The 11,573-nt window shown below is 50.5% G+C and overlaps 1 protein-coding gene across 3 annotated transcripts in view; it reads left to right on the top strand.

Annotated features, from left to right (window-relative positions):
- Olfm2 (olfactomedin 2) overlaps nt 1-10,072 on the top strand; it is a 79,275-nt gene extending 69,203 nt beyond the window's left edge. For all 3 annotated transcript variants that reach the window (XM_026779187.1, XM_026779186.1, XM_013346333.2), the window contains 5 exons: nt 2,669-2,818; nt 5,376-5,522; nt 5,712-5,931; nt 6,256-6,362; nt 9,314-10,072. In XM_026779187.1, coding sequence (XP_026634988.1) covers nt 2,669-2,818; nt 5,376-5,522; nt 5,712-5,931; nt 6,256-6,362; nt 9,314-9,991 — 1,302 coding nt within the window. In that variant the 3' untranslated portion in view covers nt 9,992-10,072. The remainder of the gene's footprint in view (nt 1-2,668; nt 2,819-5,375; nt 5,523-5,711; nt 5,932-6,255; nt 6,363-9,313) is intronic.
- Nucleotides 10,073-11,573: the final 1,501 nt, after the last annotated feature.

Below are 11,573 nucleotides of genomic sequence, written 5' to 3'. Positions count from 1 at the left end.
GCACACTGCACACTCATACCACATGCACACTGCACACTCACACCACATGCACATTGCACACTCACACCACATGCACACTGCACACTCACACCACATGCACACTGCACACTCACACTATGAATAAATAAATGCGACTTGTAAAGCCAAACAAAAAAGGGAGGAGAGTCCGGTCAAGGAGGGTCACGTGGGCTCGTACGGCAGGGAGTAGACACACACAGCGTGACTCATTACCGTGGTCTGTGAATGGGCTATTTTTCTTACAAATTAGTGAGGAGCAGAGCTCACTGTGTATTAGCTCCTTTCCTCACATTTCAATAAAGAAACTGGTTGAGTGGGAAGAGAAGGAAGTGTGCAGCGGGAGTCCCCACGACTGCTCCGGCCTCAGCTCCTGGGCAGTGCCTCTGTTTGGAATCAGCAGCAGCCATGCAAATAACGGGTTTCATATTGCTTGCCTCTCCGAAAACACTCGTGGTATCTATAGTGTGTCTATAAGTTGGGCCAGGCTTGGTGGACAGAGTGCTTGACCAGCGTGTTCAAAGTCTGGGTTCCTTCCTTAGTGCTGCACGAACCGAGTGAGCATGGAGCACATGAGTGTCTGCCTGCAGCTCATGAGGTGGAGGCAGGAGGATCAGGATTTCACCATCATCCTTGGCTACGATAGGGGGTTCGAGGCCAGCGTGGGCTACACGTTTGCCTGTCTCAAAACAAAAACAAACATGCTCACTAGGACCAGACTCCTCCACTTCTCAAATCATGGTCACTACTCACTGCCATTTGCCTAAACCTGAGCAGCCACTGGGCTGGACTCCTCAGCGAGTTCCTAAGTCAGAGGGCATCCCTCTTCTGCTTAGACCCCTCCATGGCTACCATGACACTCAGACCGGAAACCAACTCCTTCGCTGTCACACTGTCACCTCCCCACCCTTGCCCCCCTCCGCTTGGGCCCTTGCTCACTCTGCTGTAGTCACCTAGGTAAGTGCCCTACCTATGTCCCTACCTCAGGTCTTAGGGCACCATTGCTGCTCCTCCTGCCTGGAGCACTTTCCATATGCATGACGTCTCCCCATCTTCCAGTCTGCACTCAAATGACACCTGAAGTCACACACTGAAGGGCACCTGCTTCCCCCACATCCTTTTTTCCTTGTATTTCTTCTGTCTATACTGCTCAACAATTTAAAATATTTGATCTTTGCTTATCTATATCTTTAAATGATTCCTCCAATTCTTAGAATGTGTGCGGGTGTGCACAGGTATATGTAACAGGCACATGGGGGACCAGAGGGCAACCTCAGCATCCTTCCCCAGGAGCCCTGCATCTGTTTCTGAGACAGGCCTTTCCACTAGCCTGGAGCTCGTCAAGGAGACTGAGTTGGCTAGACAGCACAGAGATCCTCCTGTAGCCATGCCCCCAGGACCTGCGCCGCCAGCTGTGGCTTTTTATGTGGGTTCTGGGGATCCAAGCCTGGATCCCCGTGCTAATACAGCAAGCTCTTTATCCAAGGAGCCATCTCCTCTGACCCAGATGTCTGCTCTCTAAGAAGCTCCCTCCACCTTTTTAGTTCTGAAACAGGATTTCCTTAAGCACTACCGGGAGATCGCTATATTGATTCAAACCTGGTGTGGATACAAGATCAGCTTGACCCGCTCGAGCACAGAACTCCTGCCCTTCAGCAGCCTCCCAAGTAGCTGGGCCTACAGGAGGGCACCATGCACCAGATTGAAGCAGGGTCTCTCTAAGGAGCTGCAGCAGGCCTCCAACTTAGGATCCCCCTGCCTCAGCCCCAGGTGCTGAGTTTACAGGCGTGCAGTACCACATCTAGCTCAAGGTTACCACTTTTTAAAAACGGTGGCTGTTCTTAGGTCCCTTTGCACACTGAGGGTTACAGCGCTGAACGTTTCCCTTTCTGGGCTGGGGCTCAGTGGGCAGAAGGCTGGCCTATCATGCAGGAGCACCTCCTAAACAAGGGTGGTGGTGTGTTCCTGTAATCCCAACACTCCACAGGGTGAGGCAAGTGGACCACAAGTTCAAGGTCACCTTCAGCCACACAGTTAGTTCAAGGCCAGCCTGGGCTTCTTGAGACACGACACCCATGTGGCAATCCAGAGACAACCAAAGACAATCTGGGTTTCAGTGTCCGCTGTCCACCTTGTTTGAGACAGTGTCTTGTTCATCCCTGTATATGCCAAGGTATAAGGTCCAAAGCTTCCGGGGATTCTCCTGTCTGCATCTCCCACATTGATATAGTAGTGTTAAGATTACAGACACGCTCTACCGTGTCTAGTTTCTGTGAGTTGTAGGGATCCAAACCCAGGTCCTCACAGTTGGATTTACCTCTTGAGCCATCTCCCCTACCCCTCTTTGTTTGTATATGTGCACGTGTGTGTGGAGATCAGAGGAAGACCTCAGCTGGTGATGTTCCTTAGGTACTTCCCACCTTCTGTTTGAGGCAGGGCCTCTCATTGGCCTACAGAGTTGTCCAGTATGGTCAGCAAGCTTCCAGGGACCAGCCAGTCTCTGTTCCTGGCTTTTTTCATGGACTCTTGACATCTGAACTCAGGTCCTCAGCATGCAAAGCCATCTCCCTGGCAAAAGGCTTCTGTCCTTCCCAGCAAGATGGAGGGGCCCTCTTTGTGTTCCTCCTCTCTGACTACAGCCTTTTGTCTGCAGACTCTCTTCCAGAGTCCAGAAGAGGGCTGGCAGCTCTACACCTCTGCCCAGGCACCCGATGGCAAATGTATCTGCACGGCTGTGATCCCGGCACAGAGCACCTGCGCCCGAGACGGTAGGAGCAGAGAGCTTCGGCAGCTCATGGAGAAGGTAGGGACCTGACGGGAGCCGAGGAGAGAGTGGGGAGGTAGGGACCTGATGGGGACAGAAGGGAGGTAGGGACTTGACGGGAGCCGGGGGGGACAGTGGGGAGGCTGAGATGGTCTCTTGCATCTCCATCTAGGCTGAACCACAGCAGATCCAGCCAGGTGGATTGTTCTAAAGTGGCCAATGACTGGGATCCCATCTATGTAGACTTTGTATTTGTTTTTCTTTTTTTTTTTTTTTTTTTTTGGTTTTTCAAGACAGGGTTTCTCTGTGGTTTTGGAGCCTGTCCTGGAACTAGCTCTTGTAGACCAGGCTGGTCTCGAACTCACAGAGATCCGCCTGCCTCTGCCTCCCGAGTGCTGGGATTAAAGGCGTGCGCCACCACCGCCCGGCTTTTTCTTTGATTTTTATTAAATATTCTTTATTCATTTATTTTTGAGACAGGGTTTCTCTGTGTAGCCCTGGTTATCCTGGAACTTACTCTGTAGACCAGACTGGCCTCCAGCTCAGAGATCCAATTGCTTCTGCACCCCAAGTTCTAGCTCTTAGGGAGCAGGAGTATCATGGGCAGCATTAAGTTCCTTGTGCTCTCAGGCCTGGCAGCCTTGGGTCGCCATGCTAAATAAGGTACTTGCCGTCCTTTTCCAGCGAGGGTCTAACCTGTACTGCCAAGGCTCAGCAAAGATTCTGCAGTTGGGAGTGGCGGTGCACACCTGTAATACCAGAGCTTTGTAGGCCAAGGCACAATGACTGCCACAAATTTGAGTCCAGCTTTGGCTACATAGGAAGATCCTACTGGATGGGAGGCTGGGAAGGGTGGTAAGTTGCTACCAAGCCTGATGACCTGAGGTCCCACATGGTTAGAAGAGAGAATGAACTCCCACAAGGTGTACTCAGACACACCAAACAAACAAACAAATGTAATTTTAAAATACTTTAAAGGGGAGAGATAGGCTAGGGATATGGCTCAGTGGGTCATATGGGTAACATGGACCTGAGTTCACATACCCAGTTCCTACATAAAAGCTAGGCCTGGCAGTGTATGTCTGTAACCCTGGAGCTAGGAAGGCAGAGAGACAGGCACAGCTGGGAACTTGAACCAGTCTGGCTGAAGTTTGAGCTTGGGGACCCTGTCTCAAAAAATAGGTGGAGGGTGATTGTGGAAAACAACCAACATCAGTCTCTGGCCTCCAGACACACTTATGCAGATATGTATGCACACAAAACCACATACACACAGACATGTATGCACACACTCATAAACACACTTAGATATACAGATATATACACACATGTACGCACACACACATACATACACATGCACACACGAGGCTCCTTTTCACCCTGGCTGCCTCCACTTTATCTGTCCCCAGGATGTTTTGGACTCTTTGTTTGCTGACTAAAGTCCCTGTCACTGTCCATTTGTCAGCTGTGATGCCTGCAACCCCCACTGTACAGGGGAGGAAGCTGAGATTTGGCAGAGAGGAGCCACCTGCGCACCTGCAGCCCCTGCCACTGGCTCCCAGAATCCTACTCTGCCCCAGAGCTGTGGACTCTCTTGCCATGCCTTTGATTGTTCATAGTGGCTGAAAAAAAATAGTTTTTGGCATGACTGGTGTGTGCCTCAGGGTCTTGTATAGCTTAGGGCAGTGGTTATCAACTTGTGGGTCTCGATGCTTTTGGGGGGTGTTAAATGACCCTTTCACAGGGGTCTCCTGAGACCATCAGAAAACACAGATATTTACATTATGAATCATAACAGTAGCAAAATTACAGTTATGAAGTAGCAATGAAAATAATTTTATGTTTGGGGGACTCACCGCAACATGAGAAATTGTACTAAAGGGTCATAGCCTTAGGAAGGTTGAGACCCACCGGCCTAGGCTGCTCTTGAACTCACTAGGTATACAATGATGACCTTGGACTTCTCATCCTCCTGGCTCCATTTCCGAGTGGTTTGTCTTACAGGAATGTACCACTACACCCAATTTATGCTGCATCCCAGGGCTCTGTGTACGCAGGCAAGGCCTGAGTCACAGCCCCAGTACCCTCTCAACTCTACCGTTTGTTCGTTTGTTTTTTATTAGAAGCAAGGTTTCATACTGACCCAGACTGACTTGAGATTCATTCCGTAGCCTTGGCTGACCTGGAACTCAAGGCAATCCTCTTGCTTTAGCTTCCTGAGTGCTGGGATTGCAAATGTGACCCACCACTCCTGGCTCCTTTTGAGGCTACCCTTGAAATTCCGATTCTTTGGCCTCTACCTCCGAGTGCTGGGATAATAGATGTGTGCCACTACATTTGGTTCTGATCTTCATTTTGGAAAACACCCTCTGCTTTGCTGTGTGGTGAACTTACTGCAGGTCAGGAGGGCGGAAGCCGAGAGACAGAGGAGGTGACAGGTATGAAGGGATGGGACTGGATGGAACCTGCTGTTGGAAGGTTCCTGGTGAGAGCAGGGGAGAGGAGGGCTGCCAGACATCTTTGCTGGTCCTGCTTGCCTCTGCTTCTGTGGATGGCTGGGAGGAGGACTTTGACTCCAGAATGGTTCTCATTCTAGGTCCAGAATGTGTCTCAGTCCATGGAGGTCCTAGAGTTAAGGACATATCGGGATCTCCAGTATGTTCGCAGCATGGAAACGCTCATGCGGAGCCTGGATGCAAGGCTCAGGGCAGCTGATGGGTCAGTCTCAGCTAAAAGCTTCCAGGTGGGTTCTTCGGAGTTCGGCTCTGAGTTCCAAGTATGGGGTCATGTCTGGGAAGACACGAGGAGCTGACTAGGCTCTGGGGTCCTGAGGGCATCCTTTGGCAAGGGCTGGGCATCTGAGATGACAGGGTGAAGGTATGGGCCAAGGGCCAGGGTTTGGGATCGGAGGTCATTTTCTCCCGGTAAGCAGGAACTGAAGGACAGGATGACAGAGCTGCTGCCCCTGAGCTCGGTGCTGGAGCAGTACAAGGCAGACACGCGGACCATTGTGCGCCTGCGGGAGGAAGTGAGGAACCTTTCTGGCAACCTGGCTGCCATCCAGGAGGAAATGGGAGCCTATGGGTACGAGGACCTGCAGCAACGCGTCATGGCCCTAGAGGCGCGACTCCACGCCTGCGCGCAGAAGCTGGGTATGCCTTGACCTCGAAGCTTGGCCCCTGAGCCCCGCACCCCTTAATACTACCTGTGTGCTCCAAAGCTAGGTGTGGTTTAGCATCTAACTGCTAAACCTCCCTGTTTGGTATCCCCAACCCAAGACCACACCAGACCCCAAAGCTGGAGGTGATTTTTGCTCTTGATCTCCAGCCCTTTTTGCCCATGTTGATATCCTAGGATCATACCCTGGAATCTCTTCCCTGACCCTTGGCCCCAGCACTTCCCAGTGCAAACAGTGTCCTGCCTCCCGTGAGTTCTTGCTGCACCCTCTCCTCACTCCCACTGTTCCCATCTCCCAGGCTGTGGGAAGCTGACAGGGGTCAGTAACCCCATTACCATTCGGGCCATGGGGTCCCGATTCGGCTCCTGGATGACAGACACAATGGCCCCCAGTGCAGACAGTCGGGTGAGTGATCCTATCCCCAGGGGCCAGAGCCAGTTACTGCCTACGGGTGCCCAGAGAATCCATACTTGTGACTCTTATTTAGGTTTTATTTTTATTCATTTTATTTGTGGGTGTACATGGGGCAGGAGTGGTAGGGTGCATGACTGCAGTGCTACTGAAAGCCAGAAAAGGGCATTGGGTATCCCTAGAGCTGGAGGTGTCTGTGGGCCAGCTGATATGAGTGCTGGGAATTTAACTCAGGTCCTCTGCAAGATCAGTAAGTAATCTTAACTGTTGGCTTTTTTTTTCTTTTCCTTTTTCTTTTGAGACAAGGTCTCCCTCTGTAGAGCAGGCTGACCTCAAACACTGAGGTCTGCCCATGTCTGCTTTTTTTTTTTTTTTTTTTTTTGGTTTTTCGAGACAGGGTTTCTCTGTGGCTTTGGAGCCTATCCTGGAACTAGAGACCAGGCTGGTCTCGAACTCACAGAGATTCGCCTGCCTCTGCCTCCCGAGTGCTGGGATTAAAGGCGTGCGCCACCATCGCCCGGCCCATGTCTGCTTTTTGAGAGCTGAGATCAAGGGGGCACATTCTGAGAACTGCACGCTTATGCAATCTTGTCGTGGTGCAGACATTAGAGTACTTACACAGCTGAAGATGGCATGGGGGTCATGGAGGGACACAGCATAGTGGAGAAGAATGTTTGCTGCACAAACATGAGGACCTGAGTTCGAACCCTCAGTACCCACATAAAAAGTCATGAATGGCAGGTGTACCAGTTCTGTGGGGAGCAGAGACGGGAGGCTCACTGGGGCTCACTGGCCACCAGCTCTAGGTTCAGTTAGAGTCCCTATCTCAAAGAAGGTGGAGAGTGATACAGAGGGACACCAGTGTCCTCCCCAGGTCCCAGTCTGTGTCATTTCTGTAGCTGATAAAGCACTCTGACAAAAAGCAAATTAGGGAAGAAAGGGGCTTAGTTTAGCTTACAGTTCCAGGTTACAGTCTACCTTTGTAGAGAAGTCAGAGCAGGAACTTAAAACAGCTAGTCGTCACCCCACAATCATGGCCAGGATCAGAGAGAAATGCATGCATGCATCTTGCTCGTTTGTGCTCAGCTTAACCTCTCCATTCTCATACAGTTCAGGGCTCCTTGTCTAATAAGCCATGCTGCCCACAATGGGCTGGGTCTTCCCACTTTAATGAACAATAAAGACAGTCCCCTAAAGTCACGCGCACAGGCCAACTCAGTGTAGACAATCTCTCACTGACACTCACTTCCTAGGTTGTTTCAAGCTGACATTAAAGCTAAGCATCATGAACTGGAGAGATGGCTCAGTTGTTAAGAGCACCAGCTGCTCCTGTAGAGGTCCTGAGTTCAATTCCCAGCATCCATGTGGTGGCTCTCAACCATCTATAAAGGAATCTGATGCCTCTTCTGGCATGCAGGTGCACATGCAGATAGAACACACATACATAAAAAATACATATAAATAAATCTTAAAGAGCTAGCCATCACAAGAGTGGTCAAGTGTCACAGAGCACAGGCAGTAACTCAACACCTCTCCACTGTGATCACTGACCTCGACGGATGACGATGGTCCCACCAGTTGGTTAGCTTAGAATCAGATTTGCACTTATCTAGTCCTGTGCGTTCTTAGGCAGGGACACCTGGGCAAGAACCTCAATATCATTCCTCTAATTAACTTATCCTCAATGTGGTCTCTCAATAATGGACCTGAGCTGGATAATGAGGGCACCCATGAGTGCTTTTTAGCGTGGTGCTGATAATGGTGCCGCTGAGAGATTCAGTGGCATGCCAGGCGACCTTGTGTTTACAGAACTTAGCCACTGACAATGGATTTGGGCCAGGCATGATGGCATGGCCCTTAATCCCAGCACTTGGGAGGGAGAGGATCTCTGTGAGCTCAAGGCCAGCCTGACATACATAGTGAGTTTCAGACCAGCTTGGGCTACATAGTAAGACCCTATCTCAAAAAACAAAATAAAACAAAACAAGAACAACTCCCAACCATACAAAATAGTGACCTCAAAGTGATCCCTTATTATCCAAACATGTTACTTGGTGGGTACTCTCAGCCCAGTCTCCAGTGACCCCCATGAGTCTCCTGGGTGCACAATGCTGCTGATCCTTCGCTGATCCTTCACCACCACTCAATGAGGATCTTTTGGTTGTGTGTTTATAAAGGTGTGCGCACACAGGTAGGTGTGTACCAATGCGTGTGAAGGCCAAGGTCAACAAGAGATGTTTTCTCTATTGCCTCCACTTTGTCTCTTTTTCCTTGTGTGTGTGTGTGTGTGTGTACTCACCAGAGGAGGCCATCAGGTGCCCTGCTCTCTGTTCTCGGTCTTAGTCCCTAGCCACAGACTCTCTCACCAAATCTGGAGCTAGGCTAGCAACCAACAAGCCCCAGAGAACATCGTCTCTGCCCTCAAAAGCACTGGGGTTACAGGAACATGTAGCCATGCCAAGATTTTCAGATGGGTTCTGGGTTCCAACTTAATCTTCATGTTTGCAAAGCAGGTTGATTTCCCCACTGACTCATCTTCCTGACCCCTCCACTGTCCCCCTCCCCCCATCCAGTCAGGATTTCTTTAAAAACTTGCAGCCCATCAATATGGCTGTGCCCGCTGGTCAATGAGCTCCAAAGATCTGTCCCTGACTCTCCCAGCACTGAGGTTACAGCTATTGCACCACTATGTCCAGCTCTTTTGGGGATCCAAACTCAGGGTCTCATGCTTGAGTGGCAAGCACTTTACCCCCTGAACTGCCTTCCCAGGCCCATTAATGCTCACAACCACCAAACTATAACCAGTCACAAAGGGCCTAGGAAGGACTGTGACTGAGTAGTGACACACGGGTGATGGTTGTTTGCTGATGATCAAGGTTGATCTTGGCCAGTCCCTGAGGGACACAGGTTACAGTCTCTCCAGTGACTGGCTACTGCTCTCGTAGGTCTGGTACATGGATGGCTATTACAAAGGCCGCCGGGTGCTGGAGTTCCGTACTCTGGGAGACTTCATCAAAGGCCAGAACTTCATCCAGCACCTGCTGCCACAGCCGTGGGCAGGTACGGGCCATGTGGTGTACAACGGCTCTCTGTTCTACAACAAGTACCAGAGCAATGTGGTGGTCAAGTACCACTTCCGGTCGCGCTCCGTGTTGGTGCAGAGGAGCCTCCCTGGGGCTGGCTACAACAACACCTTCCCCTATTCCTGGGGTGGCTTCTCGGACATGGACTTCATGGTAGACGAGAGCGGGCTGTGGGCTGTGTACACTACTAACCAGAATGCGGGCAACATAGTTGTCAGTAGGCTGGACCCTCACACCCTGGAGGTCGTGAGGTCCTGGGACACCGGGTACCCCAAGCGCAGTGCCGGGGAGGCCTTCATGATCTGCGGCGTCCTCTATGTGACCAACTCTCACCTGGCCGGAGCCAAGGTCTACTTTGCCTACTTCACCAACACGTCCAGCTACGAGTACACGGATGTGCCCTTCCACAACCAGTACTCGCACATTTCCATGCTGGATTATAACCCCAGAGAGCGGGCCCTGTATACCTGGAACAACGGGCACCAGGTGCTGTACAACGTCACCCTCTTCCACGTCATCAGCACTGCCGGGGACCCCTAGGCGTCCGTCCCTGCAAAGGCTGTGGGGATCCTTCCCGCATTGCTTGTGACCCCCTCAACCTTCTCCTGGCCATGCCCTTCCCTTCCTAGATTCCTTCTCTCTCCACCTTCCCAGCCCAGCTTTCTGTTCTCTGTATCTCTATCTGTGCTTTTTCTCCATTTTATTGCTCTTTTGATACTTCACTTCTGAGTCTTTCTGCTTTTTATGGATGCTTCTCTTCCTTATGACCAAACCCCTCTCCTCTCCCTCAGCCCGCTCTCCGTCCCTCCCTCCCTTCCCTGTTTCCCACACATTCCTTCTCCCTCCCTCCCTCCCCCCTCCCTCCCTCTGGATCTGAGTGCATGGATTTTTTTTTTATTTGTTTACACATTTTCTTTCCGGGTTGCCAGAATAAACCGGACCTTTGACATTTGATGCCTGGGTTGCTCTGTACCCAGTGGTGGTTCAAGGAGACTTGACTCCACTGACTCCTTTTATCCCATGCTTAGAGTGGACCTGAGGTGGGATCCTGTAACGCTCCTCCCCCCAGAAAAGCCCACCCGATACAAAGGTGTTTCAGCCAAAAGCAATTCATTTAAAAGCAGTTGGGATCAGAACAGAGAACCTTATTATGATGATGAAAACTGGTCTTAAATGGTATTCCCTGGTTGCTGGCTCACTCATTGATCTCGGTAGCACATCACTGGGCTGTCTGATGATGTTCTAATGGCTTCTTAATAATTTGGCTGCTTGAGAAACCCTGTCTCGAAAATCCAAAAAAAAAAAAAAAAAAAAAAAAAATGGCTGCTTTTGAGAGAGGTGAGGCCCCTCAATTTCTGTGCTTTGTAATTGCGGAAATCACTTCTACACAAGCCATGCTAGTTAATAGCAAGATTCAAAGTAACTGAAAAGGTGCACAGGGCCAGGTTTTGGACAAACCCACTGCACTCCACCTAAGAATTCTTTTGCCTATTAACAGACTGGGACAGAGTCCTGGGAGGTGGATAGGCTAAAATGGAGGTGTCAGGATTCCTCCTTAGGTAACCTCCTGGACCTAGCAATTATTTCTCATTCTTCCTTAATAAATCTATTCACTGTGTTAAAAAAAAAAAAAGCATCAGAAAACAGGAAAAGGAAGGTAGCAGGACAGGGCTAGACAGCCAGAGGCCTGGTGCTCCTGAGCTGCTCGAAGGCAGGCCTGGTGGCAGCAGTGCTGGAATAAGATACAGGATTAATTAGGAAACGGGTCCATGCACCACAGGCTGCCCTTTTGTAGCTAAAATGACCTGGGGTTTCTGAGTCTCCTGCTTCTACCTCCACCACCATACCTGGTTTATATGGTGCTGAGGATGGAGCCCAGGCCTTCATTCACGCCAGGCAAACGCTCTTCCAACTGAGTCACAGCATGATGAAGGCTTCAGTGTCAACCAGATCTGCCTGTGGGAGGAGGGCAGAGCAGTGGTTCTCAACCTGTGACTCTCGATACCTTGCTAAACCTCCACCTCCAAAAATATTTAAGGTTTAGAACAATGGCAAAAGAAGTTATGAAGGAGCAATGAAAATAATTTTACAATTGGGGGTCCCCACCACATGAGTTGTATGA

Source organism: Microtus ochrogaster, chromosome 5 (genome assembly GCF_000317375.1).
Source record: "Microtus ochrogaster isolate Prairie Vole_2 chromosome 5, MicOch1.0, whole genome shotgun sequence".
Taxonomy (NCBI): domain Eukaryota; kingdom Metazoa; phylum Chordata; class Mammalia; order Rodentia; family Cricetidae; genus Microtus; species Microtus ochrogaster.
This window is presented reverse-complemented; position numbering and strand designations above follow the sequence as displayed.